Genomic DNA, 20,350 nt, shown 5'->3' on the forward strand with positions numbered 1-20,350 from the left:
GCTGTGAAACTTAATATTTAAATTGACCAAGGCTGGATTGGAAAGAAGTAAGTACTTTAGTTAATGATAAATTCATTAGTATAAATTATTCTATGATCGGTGGAATAATTAGTGGATCGTTTGGTGAATGAAACAAGGAGCTAGTGCCAATAGCTCATATGGTTAATGATATGTATGCATCCCTCATTCAACTTCCTTCCTGTTCGTTCTGCAAGATTCTGGTTTACAGCACAAATTGATATAATTGAAAATTTTTGACACTAATGGAAGGAGTCACATCTCATTAGTGATTCAGAAAGTTCAAATACTAATTTATGTGACGAAAACAAAAGCTAAAAGCACCACCTTGGTAATGGTAGTTGATTTTTCTTTTATTTTTTCTTACCCTATAGACGCTTTTGATATTTTTTCTATATACAAGAAAGTTTTGAGGGGTGCTACTTGCTAGCACTGATTCACGTGATTCCCATTTTTTCCTTTAATTTAGTATGCCAAATAATTACAATATTTTTTGTCTTCTGTCAATCAAAAACTACAATACTTTTTTGTCTAAAATTTATATACCCTTTACTTTATAGATTAATCTATAAGCCCGGGGGACATTTAGGTAACATATAATTGGTGATATTAACCAATCATAAAAAACCGATTACGACTACGGTATCCCCACAAGAATTATGAAATACTTTATTGAAGACTCATATTGAAGGAACCAAACAAAAATGCTAAATCCGTTGTGGGTCTCTAAAAGGAAGGTGGATTTATGAATGCTTGCCATTACATACAAGATGTGACTACACAATATGTGATAAACGGAATTCGTGTTTAACAAATTTAGTCATGTTAATGCTTGGATTCTCATATTTTCTTCTTGGGTGCGGCTAATCGGTGCTCCGCAGGCACTGGTTAAGGAGCAATAAATTGTTTAGTTCCATTTATTTTATCTCAATTAATATGAAGAATAGTAAACTAATTAATTAAAATTGTATTCATCCTGTGAATTTTACTTAGAGCATATTGTTTTCTTTCATTTTTTAAATTAAAAGTTGTTGAAATAATTAAACTAAGACAAGACATATTCAAATAAAATATCAAATACAAAATCATTAAATATGTAATTAAATCCTCTTCAAAATAAATTAACATCCTTTCAAAGAGTATTGACTACCGCTTTTATTAATTTTAATTAGTTACTTATTATTTCACACTTTAATTAAAGTAAATAAGTAGAATCTATGAATTATTGCTTCTTAACTGATGTCCGGGGCACCTGATACTTTCTTCTTTCAATTTCAATTTTCACATTTTATGCTAATGAATAATAATAATAATAAAGAATGAATCAACATCAATTATTAAACACCAGCATATGCATTAGATATCCATTTAATATTTCTTCTTTTAAGAATGACATCAAGTCCACTTTGTGTTATATTAATTGCCTTGTTTTTCCACTTAAAGTAGACCGCATGGCCATAGCATAATGGTCCTTTCAGATAAATTCCAAATGCAATTATTATTAAGATTATTGTGATATGATACCATTTACACCCTTAATCATGCTCACAAGGATCACATAAATCTAGCATGTCCCAACTTGTGTTCATGTGGCACAATTCTTGTGTTCTTTTAAACTAGCTCTTTAGAGGGTGGGTGTACATTGAAAAACGAATTTGGATTGTTTGGACTCTTCAATGCTCCCATTCAGGTAGCGTGACACACAGGTAACCATTAGATTAAGATTGGATAACTCAAAATTTATAATCGGAATTTCAGTTTTTAAAAGAAAAATAAAAACCTACATTAAAATATGAATCGTCCGATCTTTCGTTCAAACTGCCATCAATGTTCTGATTTTGTGAATGTAGTGGATTATTGACTGCAGACAACCCAAATCCATGAAGCACAAGATGTAGGCGGCTAACATAAACTAGAGAATTTTCTGATGCAACCATCAAAGTTAACACGGTCACATAGTGATTCTAGGTATATATATTAAAGCAAGTTCAAGTCGAATACAACTTATGCAACCTTAATTAGAAGAGAGTTGCTATACGGTACGACAAGTTAAAACACGAATTTGCACGACACTCTCAACTAAAGGTGGTATTCTCTTTTAATTTGAGAGTGTATTATATAAACGTCTAGAGAAGCAAAACAGTGATATACATTCTTCTTTGCTGCAACACATGGTAATCAATGGAGATCAGCAACTCACAAAGCTACAGTGATGAGGAGAAAAGTGTTTTATGTTATTTTATAGACAAACACATATGCTAGATTACTTTGACCATTTGAAGTAAAAACATAATTAAAAAAGTTCTCAAATAACAACTTCCAATTAATTCGTGCAATGGTGACGAATTTCTTTATCGTGCGTTTTAACTTTTTCCGAATTAGAATTACATTACAATAACATATAGGATTCAAAAACCTTGATGCCCCAGGCAAAATGAGGACCTTCGACAATTTTTTAGAACCTTAATTTGGAATCACATCAGTTATCCATCACCAAAACATGCGCTCATGTGGCTCAATTTTTTCATATTGTTCTTTAATATAAATAAAAAAAATTTATATAAATAAAATTTAGCTGTTGGAAGTCAGAGAGTTTATAAGGAGATACGTGGCACACGAAACTCAAAGCTACCAAAAGATATGAAAAATACCATTTTTTTATTTTTTAAAAAATGAAATTACACACGTGGCACACATTAATTGATAAAAAACAGACACATCAGCATTAAATGTCATGTGGACCATAAAATCAGAAAGGGGGAAAACTATAGGGGGCAAAATCGCTCGTTTAAAACTATGGGGTGCAAAATCGCACAATTGGCAAACTATAGGGGGAAAAAGTGCAATTAAGTTTTTTTTTTTTTTGGATGAAGACATGAACCAAAGAATTTACAAAAGGGATTATCACCTAAGCTGCCTTTTAACTATACAATTCGCCACTTCTACAAAGGTTGCAGCCTATTCTAATATTCTAATAAATTTAATATTCATGTCACATAATTCTTCCTCCCCACTAGTTTCTAGTGAACATTAACCATCCAAAAAAGTTGAAGTCATTTTGAATTGAAATTTATAAGCATATAATGATTAAATTATATATAGATCTACTACACTTTGAAACTTTGGTCCACACTTTCTTTTGACTCCACATTGATTTCACCATTCTTTTGACCAAGAGAACCATCTCCTTCAGCATCAAAGCTGGCATGAACACTGTAGAAAATATAGAATAGCACTGCAACAGCAGAAAAGACTCCAAATCTAACATAGGATGGCCCATCAAGTGATCCCAGCAAAAACAAATTCAAAAAGATTGAAATTGCTGGTATCCATGGCATAAGTGGTACACCCCAAAATTCTGGCTTCCTAGCTTGAGGGACAGTGAAATGAAAAAGTTGCAATATTACTACAGCAAGTACACCACAGGCACTTAACATCCCTGCTTTTGCTACTCCTGTTGGTACACATTTCCAAATAAGGGTGAACATGATGGAAGTGAAGGAAAATGAGAGGAGAAAAGACACTGTTGGCCATGGATTTGTTGTCCCTGCCACCACATAACGTCTATAGACCACAGCATTTGCCACCATGTAAAATACAAAGAGTGTGCCAATTGACACAAGATCGAGGAGAACATCAAGATCAGTAAAAAGTGCAATTGCTGCTGTGAAGATCCCTGAAATTGACATTATGTGCGGATATCAGAAAAATGTAACTATCCCTAAAAAGCAAATTAATGTCATCATGTTTATTCTACCACTCATAATATTAGTTAGATGAAAAAGAATTTTTGATAGTACAATGTAAGAGGTCAAAATAGACAATACACAACATAGAATAGCATAAAATCATTGAAATCCAATACATGATTGAGGCCAACTTTAAGTAGCCTACACAAAGAGCTAAGGTCATAATCATCCGTCAATGATTCTAATCAAGAGGAATAAATCAACTCATCCAATAGTGAAGGTATGGAATCAATTAAATATTAAAAACTGCCAATATCTTCCACCTGAAATGGTCTATTATTCCCCTATTGAGTTGAAAAAGAAAATAAGGTGTCACAATCAAAAAATTATTATATTCAACATAAGTGAATGATTCACATCTTTCCATCCTAAGCCACAGAGCAACACACTTAACACACAGTTGCCTAATTGTCTTTGTCCTTGCATTTATCTAATCAGAAGATAGTATTTACCGAGGTGGGAGCCTAGGCTACCATAGTATAATACAAAATACACTAGAAAACATGTGACACCCATGTGGGAAGAGCAATCATATTTGAACAACCATTTGCTACAATCTATTTGACAACCTTCTTTTTCTCTCTTTTCATTGGTCAAAAACAATGGAGAGAGAAAAAGGAAGAAAGAGAGTAAGAATATAATGTGAGTATGAGAGAAAAAATTGTCTAAAAGTTGTCACAAATTGATTGTACAAATATCATTTCTCATATGGGAATGATAACTTTTTCAACTCAGCACTGTTTTGAAGTGCGTTACCCAGTTTCACTTCCAATAAAAATAATTCTATACTAAGGCAACTACAGTTTTCACAATCATCCATGTGAAAAGTGGTATATTTAACTGCTAAAACTTAAAAGCACTTCTCTTTTGGCCACTTTTTTTGATAAATGTTAAAGCCACAATCTATCTACCTATATAGTGGTTGAGCCTAAAGAAAGGGATTAGCCAATACTAAATCTCTATCAAAAGAGGTACCACATTTGGTGCTGCTACAACAGAATTGTCTAGGATAAGTCTGGTGTATGTTTATTTGCATTCGCAGTGATTTTTACAAAATTACACTGGCACCCTAATTTTGTTGAAGCTATAAATTATAGTTTTTGCTAACTATAAGATACACACTCAATCGGCTTCATAATGAAGGTGACAATGTGGAGAGCTACACTGAACCCATTCACACTAATGAGGAAACATAAAATCTTATCACAATCCAGCAGAATAACTACACAAATCCCCTGATCAAATCTCAGCCAGAGGCTATATTGTTGAAGTGGGTCCTTTTCCTTTGTGAAAGATTGTGAATACCATTCAGAAAACACTAATCCCAGACAATATTCACATCACACCATCCATCCACACACGTTGCCAAGGAATTAAAAACACAGCAATCAAAAAACATATACTTACTTACTTAGACATGAAAAACCTTATATAATTAAGAGGAAGCAAGCACATTGGAACATACCAAGAAAAGCAGAGGCGTTGACAGGAGTGGATGTCTTTGGGTGGACCTTAGCAAACCAAGCAGGGACCACATTAGAACGTCCAATGACACACATATAACGAGCCTGACCCAACATAGCAACTATCAATGATGTCAATATTCCAAAACTGGCCCCCACTCCTATCACTCTTGACGCCCATCCCCATCCGTCGGATTTAAAAGCTGCTGAAAACGGTGCTTCAGGATCGATCTACATAAATATTATTAATATCAATACCCCCCCCATACACGTTATTATAAATTACATCATATAATTGAGAGCTAGACAAATTTTCAATTACCATATCGTAAGGAAGAAGCATGCACATTGAAGCTGCCATAAGACAATATAGAATAGTGACAATAATAACAGATCCAGAAACACCTATAGGAATATCTTTCACAGGCTCCTTAACCTCTTCCGCCATTGTTGAAACAGCATCATAACCAATGTAGCTTAAATAAACAGCTGATGCACCTTTAAACACACCAGCAGCCCCGTGTGGAAAAAAACCGGATGGATTCTCCGGGTTTGCTGGTTGCGTTAAATTCTTCCAACTCCCTTTCCAAAAACCTATCACTATCACAAATGCTATGAACAGTATGTGCAACCCCGTCAATATCATATTCACCACCGAACTTTCCTTCGTACTGAAAAATTGAACAAAATAAAAAATAAATAAAATGTTAATGAATTTTGAAAAAGAAAATTGAGCTCCATTGTAAATGATGAACTCATAGCACCGGCACCTCTGATCAAAGTGTGTCCGATGTCTGAGACACAACACAACACTGACACACACGTGAACACGAACACATTCAATTAACTCATTTTCTCAAATTACCAGAGAGAGAGAGAGAGTGTATCATATCGTGTTTGTTGTCTGTGACTGTGCTTAGTGGTGGATGTGGATGTTGATCAAGAAGGATCAGTTACAAACCTGTAGCAGATAACCACTGTGATGAGTAAAACAACAACGACAGCAACCAAGTCGATTTGGTTAAACCCTTCCGGAAAAGAAGGAACGGTGATCCTCCATTTAGCAGAAGAGACACCGACTGTGGTGCCGACGTACTTGGTGAAACCTCTAGCAACTGCAGCATTTGACATCACGTAATCCATGATGAGATTTGCACCGGTTATAAAGGCCGCAAATTCACCGAATGTGACACGGAGGTAGCTAAAAGCGCCACCGGCGACCGGCATATCAACCGCAAACTCAGTGTAACAAAAGGCAGAGAGGAGAGCACAGAAACCGGCAATGGCGTAAGATAGAACAACGGAAGGGCCAGCGTGAACACGGGTAGCGTGGCCAGTGGTGACGAAGACTCCGGCGCCGACCATTCCACCGATACCAAAGCTGACTAAGTCAAACCAACGGAGGCTTTTGCGCATGCTGTTGCCGGACCTAGCTCGAACACGGCTCATTTCTTCGTAAGAAGTGGAGACGGAGAAGCCGCGACGAGCAAAGCGAGAGGGAGTTTTAGCGACGGCTTGGAGATAGTTTGGGAGGCTCGAAAACGATGAGCCATGGCTTGTCATTGCGTGCGCTCTTTGGTTTTGTTTTTCTGTGTGTGATGATGTGCGTTATGGATGGGTTTGAAAGACAGCTTTTATAACCTCTCTCTGCAACAAAGTGCAAAAAGATTGCTGTGAACAGTTTCACTGTTTTAGTTCACTGAACTACTAACCAGTAAAGTATCAAATCATAGCGAAGGATAATGCTATTTATTATTTTACCAAACTGTTACGTTTATAAATATTCATTCCCCTGGTCAAAAAAATAATATAAATATTCCTACCATAATTCATTCATTTTATTTATTTTTTAATTATGAAGTTTCTACCTTACTTTATACATGACTAATCTACTAGTATGTTTGGTTGTAAGTTGAATCGTAAATTCTAACATTTCGATGTCATTTTAATGTTAAAAATATAGAAGTCATAAACTATGACATCAGACTAAATATAAGTTTAGTGGACTCTCACCGCTAAAGCAAACGTATACTACATGATTTGTGGGGTGATGTGAATATATAGAAGTTACAAATTGTGACATCAGGTATGTTTAGTGGACTCTCACCTTTAAAGCAAACGTAAATTGCATCGTTTGTGGGGTGGATAAGGTAAATTTTGATCTCCTCCCAATCCGTTTTATTCATATGCAAATTTCTAATCAAATTTTCCCATTCTCAAGAGATATGAAATGAACCTTTAACCATCATTTTATTTTTGTTAAAAAGAAAACTATTTACTTAAATACAAACCCTTACCACTTAGATTGGTCGCATGCAAGTAAATATGACCTTCATTCAATTTCCTCTAAAAAAACCTTCATTCAATTTTATTTTATTTTTTGCTTACGGAAATGAAATTTGAAGTCTATACCTTTTACAGCTCAAAACTTTTATTACAAGTCAAATTTCTGAGGACTTTCCTTAAATTTTAAAAATTTGATTCCTTTAGCCATAATAGATTGCTGACCGTGTTTACCAAAGAAAAAAAAATTCTAACCATGTTATGCATTAAGTGGATAACTTAATCCACAAGTCCTTTTATTATTTTGATTCCAATTAATTTCAATGTATGTAAAAATCACTTTCATGTACGAAAGAGGTCCTTAATTAGATTGTTGTCAAACGTCACATAACAACACGTCGTTGTACACACAAAGAAAATAAGCTAGTGTATATTCTCAAGATTTTAAGCTTATTTTAAAATAGGTTTCCAGATCCAGTAAAGTTCACGTAAAGTTACTCTTTGCTCTTAAGAGCAAAAAGGAGATAAAACAATTTATTTCTTAAAAAAAGAAAAACTTACTACGCGTGAAATCCCGAATGGATGCAAAAAAGATTGTATATAGTACAGAAATGCATATGATCATAAAGTTAAAGGTATAAGAAAACGACAAAAAATACGGAAGAGTATATTAATGATATGTAACGTCATGAAAAGGATGGCTAGGAGGAGAAGAGAAGAGAAGAGGATATTGAATGAAGGGTATGAATAAAACCCAGGTGTTTAATTTCAATGGTTGGCTTCATGTGAAAATTCAAAGTTGAAACCGTAACCGACCGGAAACCATGGCAGAGATTGATTCAAGCAAGCCAACTGTCAATGGTGCCAAACCCTTACAACCTAAAAGCAGCACATAGTTTGTTTCACCTTTAACGTTATATAAAGTTTACAAGCCTGGGTTTGTATCGACAAAGAATCTATCCTCTAACTTGTTTTATTTGAGCCATTGGTTTATGTCAAAAGCTATAGATATAATATATATGTAAAAATTGTATTAATCCGATCGGATTCAAACTCCATTGAAAAAACAATCTAATCTCGACCAAATTGCATGTTATTTTATTTTTGAATCGAATGATATTTTACTTAAAAGTCAATACAAACCGTAACATAAACACCTATGTTACATATGTTTTATGGTGGATAATGTTTCTTATAAATGGATCGGTCTAATCTTCATCATGACTTTGTATCTCCTCCATGCATTATAAGATTTTTGTCGTTGATTACACTCAATCAATTTAGGCGCCGTTCAAAATTATAGACAAGTCGATTAAACTTCGTGACGGAAAAATACGGGTTTGTACTCCCCGTAAGCTTAGCTATGTTGCTAAGGACAATACATAATATATGTAAAGTCTGGATTCGAATCCCGAATATCACAAAAAAAAAAAGTACAGGTTTGAAAAATTATTAGCTATGTCGAAGCATTAGAAGCGGCAAATAGATCACCTTGATTAACGTATAGGGCCTAAAAACGTGATTTATCCACTCTTACCCTTTTTTTTATATATAAATTTCTTCCGTCGGAAGTAATCGTATTTGAAGAATATCATATATTAAATGAAGGTAATTTTATTTTTTTTATAGAGGTACTTCTCCTACTTGAAATCTCTAAACATTCCGTCGATTAAATTATCTTCTAAAAGTATGTATTTTTTTTCCCTAATGCTAAAAGTATGTATTAAAAATTTATGTAATAGCAAAATTTCATTTTATATAAAAGTGATACAGGAGTAATTTTAATTACTAAGAAGTCCTCGCATTATGACGGAATTTCTACGAGGCAATGGTGACCTCTTTAGCTCTTTGCTCCCTTCTCGCCTCCTTCTCAATGTATATAGATTATAGAGGTTTGAGTGCGTAAACTTAGCTCAGTTGGTAGAAACATTGCATAATATATGCAGGGGTCGGAGTTCGACCCTGGACGCCCCACTTATCCACATTTAAAATGTGTGAGTTCCACCCACTAAACTATTTGACAAAAAAAGATGGTCAAATGTATTTAAAGGTCCTTTAAGTTTTTCATTTTTTCCAAAGTGGTCATTTAAGTTACAAAAGTCTCAAACAAGTCCTTTAAGTTTCAAAAGTCTCAAACAAGTCCTTTTAGTTTTTGAATCGTTTCAAACAAGTCATTTTAGAGGATGATGGTGATGATTCAGATGATAGCAACAAAGAGCATTATCCATCATTTGTCATGCCTAAAAAGATGACTAATTTTAAGTGGGTGTTAGGAGCCAGATTCGGTACCAAAGATGAGTTCAATGAAGCAATTACCAACTATGTTATCTATAATAGGACTTGTTTGAAACGATTTAAAAACTAAAAGGACTTGTTTGGGACTTGTTGCCATTAAATATTACATTTATATAAATAAAATTAAAATTAAGAACTTATACCAGCAATGAATAAAACCGGGGTATTTAATTTCAATGGTTGGCTTCATGTGAAAATTCAAGGTGAAACCCTAACCGACCGGAACCATGGCAGAGATTCAAGCAAGCCAACTGTGAAAGGTGACAAACCTATACAACCTAAAAGTTTATGTATATCAGCACATAGTTTGTTTCACCTTTAACGTTACGTTATAAAAAGTTAACAAGTCTGGGTTTGTATTGACAAAGAATATATCCCCTAACTTGTTCTCTTTAAGCCATGGGTTTATGTCCAAAAATATAGATATAATATATAAATAAGGGAGCTTCTACGGTACACCTCACAAATTGAGGTGTATCGATACTCTGCTTCATAAATTTATAAATTAAAGACCATTTTATGAAATAAGTTGTTATTTGTCATTATTTATATTTTAAAAAACACGATCTCATGAGAAAAAAAAACATTATTTCATTGTTTATATGAATTATATTAAAAAATAATCAATATTCTTCATTATGAGCAATAAAAATTCAAAAAAAGTAAATTTTATTTCATCGACGCTTTTGCTAAATAAGATTTAATTATTATAGTTGTCAATGATAGAAAATAATTATTTTTTCTTCAAAAAACAATCAATTTAATTATTAATTTAATGTTTGGTGTACCGGTACACTCAAAATGTTGGATGTACCATAGAATTTGCTTATAAATAAATGTGTATAATATATATGTAAAAATTGAATTAATCCAATAGGATTCAAACTCCGTTGTAAAAAACAATCCAATCTCAACCAAATTGCATGATATTTTGTTTTAGAATCGAATGATCATTTATTTGAAAGTCGATTCAAACCGTAACGTAAACAGACACCTATATTTATGATAGGGGATTGCTAACATGGACGGATGAAAGTGTTTCCTGACTATAACAAAAATGATGAAATTGGGAATAAATAAAATAAAAGACGAAAGTGTTAAACTAGGCACTAATATACGGTAGTGGAAATTTAGCAACCAAAAAAAATATTAAGAGCTTATATGTGTTCGTCACTATATGGTTTAAGACGGTGGCTCACAACAATGACTTAACTAGTGTGACTTTGAGAGTCCAAACAAATTAACAGGTGGACTCCTAGTTTTCTGAACTTGATTTTGAAGATGTCTTTGAATTGACTTCGGATTTTATGGTTGAAAATGGTTTGAAGTTAATTTGTTTTAAAGATAAAAGGGTTTAAATGGAAATGACGATTGAATTTAAAGAAACATGAATGTAAAAGGGTTTAGATTAAAAGACAAAGTTGTAAATGTCTTGAGACTAAAATACATAATTGAAAATGAATTGAAACCTCAACTTGCAAGAAAGTAAAGGAATAAAAAGACAATGATGTGAATTGAAAATCGACGGGAAGATAAATTGTTTTGAATTGAAATTACAAGAATCTAAAAGAATTTAAACACAATGAAAGCTTGAGTTCGGTTTTGATTAGGAGTAGTATTTAGAAATTAAGCATTTGACTTTTTGTTCTTTGTAAGAATTAGGTGGCATTTAGGGTGCGTTTGACCTGACTTTTTTTTTCTCTCATTCTCTTCTCCTTAAAAGGAAAAGGAGGGCCAAACAAAATTTGCACAAAGCTCTTAACTAATTAAGGAACTTCTATATTGTGTGTAAAATTGAACAAAAAGAAAAGTTGTTGAAACTTACTTTAAAATTGGCTTTTCGCTGCTTTCTTTAATGTTATCCCGTTCGATTCCTACTGGCCACTTCATTTTTATTTTTCAAAAATTTATTTCACCTATCAAAGTTTGTTCGTTTGTCTCAGGCCATTTTTATAACCAAAAACAGATATATAATAAATTAAACCAAAACGACAAAATTCTCCCCAAAAAAAAAATGCAATAAAAACTTCAGAGACGGTGGAAAAGGGATAGGAAACTAATTCAATACATAAATACTCTTTCTTTTATTTTTTCACAGAAATAAATATGCTCTAAAATACAACAATATATACATTTTTCTTTTAAAAAAAACAATATATACATTTTATTCATTCTATTTACAATTAACGTAAATAGTGTTCTTTTAAAAAAGAATCGAGTTTGTCTTCTCTATAGACGAAACAAAAACATCACATCCAACTCACATACATAACCACAATGATCTAAATTCAAACTGAAGTGAAGGTGTTCAACCTAATAACATCAAAATTGTCAATTGAGTTAGATTTTACGAACAAATAAATTGATCTTTATTTTTAATATAATCATTCATTTATATGATGATAAGACAAAATATTAATTAAAAAAATAGCATGACAACAATCAATGTTTTTCTCTTAATAAATTCAATGTTTTATTTTTTAACACTTAACCGAATAATTTGCAACTCTTTCCCTAAAAAAATAATTTTGTAACTTTTTGAAATAGCTTTTAGCTAAAAAGACAATTATTACCAAACGACTTCAACTTTAATCGTAAAGCTCTTTTTTTACAACTTCAGTTTTAAAATGACTTTTAGACCTTAAAAAAGTCAGGTCAAACGCACCCTTAATATGGAAAAACTTAAAAGTTTTCCACCATGGGAAAGCTCATTCTAACCATTTGATCAGTGGCGAAGCCAGGACCATGGGTCAGGAGGTTCAAACTTTTAACTTTAATTTATATATATAGTATTAAAAATTACATAAAAGAAAAATGACTCAAGTGTTACAAATACATAAATAAAGGACTCTTGAAATAATTTTGTCTACTATATAATTATCCTCTATGTGATTTCATGTTATGAAATCGTTAATAACCAACTCATTATCAAAATTGTTAAACACTTATCTTTTAATATAAGTCATGAGATAACCATTCATCCATTCATATTTTATTTGATTACACAATCTGGTCTTCACGATCTAAATAACAAACATTGATCATTCAGCGGTTGTTGTAGCTACCAACAAAATCATTGCTAACATATAAATAACATATGTCTTTTAGTTTCAACAAGATTTAAAAAAAAAAAAAAATCAATTATTTCGATATATAAGTGTAAAACATTTTAGTCATTTCTAAATGTAACATCTTATTGACCAAACCCCAAAATTAAATAAGTTTGTAGCATTAAGAAATTGGTTGGAGTGTGGATTCAAACTCACAATTTTTCATTTTTCCACACGATTCTTGTCATTGGACTATTTGGCCTAAAAAAATTAATTTAAACAATAAATACATTTTATAAATGAAACTAAAAAAATCTCCATGACATCTTCTATAATTAGGACTGTGTGAATTATTACTTTCGTTTTGTTGACAATACAAGGTTTATTACTTAAATTATAAATGTTACCATTATTTAATTTAATGAACCAATAAAAAAATGGAATATATTCCCATGAATTTAGCTTAATTGGTAGGGATATTGCATATAATATGCAGGAGTTGGGGTTCGAACCTCGGACACCCCACTTCTCCACATATATGTATGAGTTCTAGTAACTAGACTACTTCAAAAAAAAAAAAAAAAAGAAAGAATATAATATATCAATAACAAGGTGTGACACTACAATTCAATAGCAATTGCAAATGCAAATTTGACTTTCTTCCAAGTGAAATTGAACTGCACAGCTTTTAAAAATTTCAATGGGTTAGAGTAAGAATGCCACAGAACCATGATTGAATTAATAGCAATTGTAAGTGAGTTAATCATTCGGTGCAAACAAGTTAGTTCAGGAGGTTCATAGTTTAAATTTTATGAAAAGGTATGTGCAATATTTTAGATGTCAGGGTATGCAATTGCATCCCCTCAAGTCAATGTGGCTCCGCCACTGCATTTGATCAAATAAAGAACATACTTTTATCATACATCCACAACACTATATTTGTTTCCACATCACTCTTCTCCCCCACCTCAAAGACTTCAGCTATGACACAATGTTCCATAACTTACTTACGATCACCCCAACAATAAGATTTTTTTTTTGTTGAAAAAGGACAAAAATTGGGGAAACATTGATCAATCGTAAAAAAAAAAGGATGACAACAATGGTAAAATGTGTAATAAGGAAGAAAGAACTTAAATAGGTATTCTGGTCAAGATTGATGAAAAGGGGAAAGTTGATTTGAAGAAAAAAATAAATTCATGATTTGATTTCTGTTTTAATTGTTAATCGTACCAGAAATTGATAAATAGGTATTCTATTTTAATTGATTTGTAAGGAAATTGATGATTTTTAGATCCATGTTTCCAAAATTTCTTTTCTATTTTTGTGTTGATACATGATTCTGTTTACATTTCGTTGATATTTTGAATGGAAATTGCTGATAAAGGTCCATAGTTTCAGTGAAAATGCTAAAAATTGAGGAGAATGTGGGGGAGAATAGCGGTGAAAGATGATGAGGAAATACATCTAGTGTTATGGGTGTATGATAAAAGTGTGTTATGATTAAAATGAGCTTTCCTATGGTGGGAAACTTTTAAGCTTTCTCATGTTAAATGCCACTTTAGAACTATTGTAATATGATGTGCATTATTCGATCGGGGCAAAATATTTACATCATTTTTACGTAATTCACCCTTGCGTAGCACGGGTACAGTGGCTAGTTGTTTATAGAGAACACAAACTTAGTAACTTCCAATGATCGTGGCAGTTAATTTGTTGAACAATTTTCAGCAGATCATACGCTATAAATTGACACACATTCATAAATTGATATCTGCAAATTGGTATTCCATCGAATTGGTGTGATTTAACGCACCGTGTCAAATGGCCACGTTCTCCACTATATGTATCTATAGGAAGAACACGTGGCTCGATATTCCCCATAGTTTAACTATTTTTGTCTGCCCCTTTTCTTCGTTGAGCTTGTGGTTTTTGTCCAAAGCATTTTTGGTGAACTTATGGTTTGGAAATATAAACTTTATGTTCACCTCGATCCTCTTTATCAAACTTTTAAATTTTGTGTAAAAATTGAATTTAATCCGATCGGATTCAAACTCCATTGAAAAAACAATCCAAACACAATTAAAATACATCCAAATTAATTTTAGAATCGAAAGATATCTTACTTGAAAGTCGATTCAAACCGTAACACAAAGACCTATACTTATAATAGAGGATTGCTAACATGCACGAATGGACAAATATTACAAATGTCTTATGATGGATAACAGTGGCGGAGCCCCTTTAGGGCTCAGGTGGGCCACAACCCACCCCATCTAAACAATTTAAATTTTTTATAGGGTAAATTTACTAAAATATCATTGACTTTTAAATGAAATCATCTTACCTAAAAAAAAAATAAAATGAAATCATCTTGAGCCCCACTCTATTGTTTTACTATCAAATTTTGTCGCTAACAAGTTGCAAGTAACTCCCTATCTGTGCTAAATACATCACCATATATACCTACCTCTCTTATAGACCTAATAAATATAGTATGATTCTTCCAAGAATGTCCATTTACATAATTTTTATCTTTCTAAAACGTGAGGGAGGGGAAGAGAAAGAAAAAAGTCGTCTCTTGATTTGTAATTGGGTTGGTTTGGAATAATTGATTTACGAAATGTTAGCAACACTCATTTTTCAACACTCACTCTTTTATTGGATGAAATCAAAGTATGTTCCACCACTTTATGTGGGTTCAATTTTCTCAGTGTAGACACGCAATGATTTAAACTAATAAAATACTCCCTCCGTCCCTAAATAAATGATCTAGTTGACTCTGACACACATACCAATGCATATGTTTTATCTTTGATATCTTCAATTCTCTACTAAAAAAAATTATAAAAATTTAATATTTTAAAAATACTCATCGAGACGAATCCAACAACATCTTACATGATATTATTTATCTTTGTGAATTAGTATAAAAGTATGGTCAAAGTATGTCAAGTCAATTATGTATATTGTCAACTGAGTCATTTATTAAGGGACGGAGGGAGTAGTAAGTATTAGAGAGAATGTTCAAAAAAGAGTGTTGCTAGCATTGCTAATTGCAATATACACATACTTAGACCTACCTATCAATAAAGTTAAGTGATTTAAAAAAGATAAGTTAATTAATTAGATGTCATACTTTAAGTGAGACTCTCTTTATATCGGGAAATACTTGGGTGCCATAGTTTATTGGTGTCATTGGTGACATAAGTTCATTTTAGAAGAGAGATAATGATGAATAGATGATTAAAATAAATTATTTAAATAAAAGAGAATGAGTTGTTAAGAGAGAGATAGACACAAAGGTGTCAATAACACCAAAAAACTATGGCACCCGAGTGCTATCCATTTATATCAGGGCAGTGAGGAGAAGCAACAACATACTTCTTTTGCTTGGATTTAAGCTCATAGTGGAGTGGTAGTTTTTAATCATGTGTTTTTTTTAATATAATTTAATCTTGTTTGCAGTTTTTTTAGTCTTATTGTGATATGGATTAAAAAAATTAAACTTTTGTTTGGTATATTTTATTTATAACCAACTTCAAATCATGAATTGATATTTGTTTTGATCTCAAATCTGCTGAGCAATTTTTTTTACGGAATAGGTCTTGTGTGTGAAACCTCACAATTTTATGGAGTATTTGTTAAAAGGCGTACCAATGGGTTGAATCGAGTGTTTGTTTCTAAGTTATGTATGTTTAGACTTTTAGAGTGTGTTTGGTTTGCAAAACAGTAAGTACTTGACAGAACAGTATAAGATAGAACAGTACAACACACGTCAGAACAGCACAGGGCAAATTTTTTATGGCATTGAGTAATTTGTTGTTTTATATGATTTTTGGGGGACAAAATGCTATTTTGGTATTTTAGACAACTTGTACGTGGGACAAAAAGTTGTGTTGTGGTTTGATGAAGGACAAAAATATGAGTTTATGTCCTGTCCCTTGCCTCCAGTTTGTCCTGTACCTAAAACAGTTTTACAAATCAAACACTGGACAACTAGAGCTGTTTTGTTCTGTCCTTTCTTTTTTAGCAAATCAAACGCACGATAAAGTGTTTTAGAACAATATTAGACAAGTGATTTGTTTTGTAACAAAAAAAAAAGTGATTTGCTTAAATACTCTAGATACGTATTATGTTACACATGATTTTTTTTGAGAATAGCATGACACGACTCTTTGATAACATTGTACTTCACTCATGGTTATGTTAAGAGTTGTAGATGATGCGTGTGTTTGCTAACACATTTTAATTAGCTTATAACTTATAGCTTATAGCTTATAAACTCGTTTGATAAAAAAAGTTCTGTTTGGTAATACTTTTTCACCATAAACTTATAGCTTATTTCACGAGTTTATAAGCTATTTTTCAGAAGCTATTACAAGTAGCGTTTGAGCTTATAGCTTCTCATATTTTATCTCATTTTTACCCTTATTATTTTAATTAAAATCCATGTTTACCCTTTATAATTTATCACACTTTGAAAGAAAAAATGCTACTGGACAAATGTGATATATATACCTCCGCTAAACTAAAAAAAAATAATATACATACCTCCCACTGTGTGTTTTTATTTAAATGATAATATACCTCAGTTTTTTTTTTTTTTTTTGCCTTCTTTTGAACCGTATAAAATTGTTTTATACATCTATGATTGATAATGCATTGATTTAATAATTCAGTCAAATAAATTTCAAGAAGGTCCCTTAAAAATAATCAAGAAGATATTATTGTGACCATCAATTATTACTTTTTTTAGGAAACTATCAATTATTGTTAATAATACATATAATACCCTTTAATATCAATTTTTATTTTATTTTTACATATCAATTTATATAAACTTTATTACATATTAATAATACCTTTATGTCATTTTACAATCAGCTAGTTCAACCGCTAATTTTATCAAACACTTCAATTAGCTTATAAGTTATCAGTCATCAGTCATCAGCTATAAACTATCAATTATCAGCTATCAGCTATAAACTATCGACTAACTTATCAGCTATCCACTGTTTTTACTAAACAGAACCGATATAATCTATGATTTGTCTGTAGTGCAAAAAAATTGCATGGATATTACATCAAAATTAAACTTTTAAGTACATGAGATTTGATGAAATTCACTTATAATAAGATCTTTCAATTTGAACTATTTTCCTTATTAATCTAAATTAGTAGCTAATGGATTCCACAACATTAGAATTAGAATCAGAATGCGAAAGGAGTCCTTTGTGAATCATTAAAAAGGATAAAAGAAAAAGAGTCAGAAACCTGCCTTCTTACTACCATTTTCTCTTTACGACTGGCTTATCTATAGCTATAAATACTATCATTATGTTAAGAAACTGTTTGATTGAAATTGGCCATAGTTACATCCGATATTGCACTACTTCACCGGTACATATACGGTGCATGATGAATTTGAATTAGGATAAAATTTAGCACTTTGAAACCCTTCAATCAAAATCAAACTGTCAAGAGAGAATATTTTACTTGTGAGGATAAAATTTCGAGATTGAAATATCGACCGTCCAATAAACTTAGTAGAGGTGCAATTGTTATTGCCGCGTGCCAGCATGTAATGTTACTCTTTAATTTGTCACTATTATATAATTTCCGTTTCCGTCCATCTTTTGGTTCCAGAATTCAACTGACTTATCGAGTCAAAAGATAATGTTATGAATCATGTTTTTTAAAGGTCATGCTAACAATGGTTTTTAAGACTTTGTTTTTTTAAGGTCATACTAAAAAGTGTCCTTGATACTTTTACTTATCATTCTTCTTTAGTTTCAATGGCTGTTTTAAATTTTAGTTCTTACTGCTCTACGCATCATCAATTATGTTACTTGTTTTTATTTTTGTACCGAGCTTTTGCTTTAACTTGATTAGCTTATGACTTTGGTATAACAACTTATTTAAAGATAGACTATTACTTTTCCCACTCTATATCTTTCTCGCACGTCCTATGCAAATTACGAAAATGCCTTTCGGAATATAAAATCCGGAACATGAATGCGTGTTCCGGAATATAAAAGGAACTTCACCCCCCCATTTTTACAGTTTCACTTTCACCATTCACTCTCTCTCTACATTATCCCAAAATCCGAACACCACAAATCTAGTCTAAATTTGGAGTTTTGTTGCTCAAAAGCACCACATTTCAACCCTTGTCAAACATCATTAAAGGTAAGTCCGATTTCTGTACATTTGCATGGTTAATTTGTTAGTTTTTTTTTTGGGAATTCTGGTTTGATGCAAACCGGATTTGTTTTTCCGATCTAGATTGTTAATTTTCGGAGTTCGAAATCCGGACAAACCCAAAACGTTTTTTTGCTTCTGTTTTGTGCTGTTTGATTACCCTAATTTGAATGTTACAGAAGGTTCAACATCTAATACTCGGCGCGTAAGGGAGGCAGGACATGCTTCCCGTAGGAGAGCGCGTAGGCAACAGCTTGAGGATGAAGGTGGGGTGTTAGAGGACGTCTGTCGAGCCTGATGTCGAGCATCAGCCTGAGCAGCAAGAGTATATGGACTTGCAGCAAGAGCAGCCTGATGTGGGCTTGCAGCACATGGAGGAGCAGGAGCTTGAGGAAGAGTTGCATGTTATGGACGAGGAAGTGGAAGATGCTGAGCCACGGCAAAGGCGAAAGAAGGAGGAGAAGGTGGTGGCCACACGAGAATGACCTGCTTTGGAAGTATCATGTGCACGTGGCCAGGAAGGCAGGTGATGGCGAGGTATTTATTAATGTTAAACTCACTTTAAACGCACATAATTAATGTTAATCTGTGTGAAAATGATGTTGATATTTGTAAAACTGCGTGTTTATGTAATGTTAAATTTGTTTGTGAAGTCATGAGTTTAAACTCACTTTATTAATTTTAATTATTTGCAGTGACGTGGAAAATTAAAATGCATCAACAACGGAAAGAAGATAGAAGCGATGCATCATAATGACACCAGACCTATCATGGCTGCACGGTGGTGGGAGAACAAATTGCAGGGCACCGGCCTTGGTTGGCTCCAGAACACCAGCTACAACATGATTGACCATGGTCTGATTTGTGCCTTTGTGGAGAGGTGGCACGAGGAGACTTCCAGCTTCCACCTTCCGTTTGGGGAGATGACAGTCACACTTGACGATGTGGCCTCTTTGCTGCATATCCCCATGCATGGACTCAGTAACCAACAACTTAGACAACTTTCAACGACTTAGACAACTTCAACAACTTATACGACTTCAACAACTTAGAACAACAACTTACAACTTAGCGACATTGACGACAACAGCGGCAACGACAACAACAACGACTTCGCATCATAATATCATAATTCATCAATTATGAACAACATCATATTCATCAACATATACATTCATATAATACTTTATCAATCATGAACAACATCATATAACATCATATTCATCAACATATACATTCACATAATAATTCATCAATCATGAACAACATCATAGGACATCATATTCAT

At 32.7% G+C, this 20,350-nt stretch overlaps 1 protein-coding gene across 1 annotated transcript; it reads right to left on the bottom strand.

Moving 5' to 3' along the window:
• Positions 1–2,848: 2,848 nt before the first annotated feature.
• On the bottom strand, positions 2,849–6,954 carry LOC25485556 (cationic amino acid transporter 7, chloroplastic). The gene is made up of 4 exons (XM_013614792.3): positions 6,192–6,954; positions 5,553–5,901; positions 5,233–5,461; positions 2,849–3,694 (listed from the first exon to the last, which is right to left on the bottom strand). Exons 1-4 carry the CDS (start codon positions 6,791–6,793, stop codon positions 3,126–3,128), a joined length of 1,749 nt encoding a protein of 582 aa, XP_013470246.1. The 5' UTR covers positions 6,794–6,954; the 3' UTR covers positions 2,849–3,125.
• Between the last annotated feature and the right edge of the window lie 13,396 nt (positions 6,955–20,350).

This window comes from Medicago truncatula, chromosome 1, assembly GCF_003473485.1.
Source record: "Medicago truncatula cultivar Jemalong A17 chromosome 1, MtrunA17r5.0-ANR, whole genome shotgun sequence".
Taxonomy (NCBI): domain Eukaryota; kingdom Viridiplantae; phylum Streptophyta; class Magnoliopsida; order Fabales; family Fabaceae; genus Medicago; species Medicago truncatula.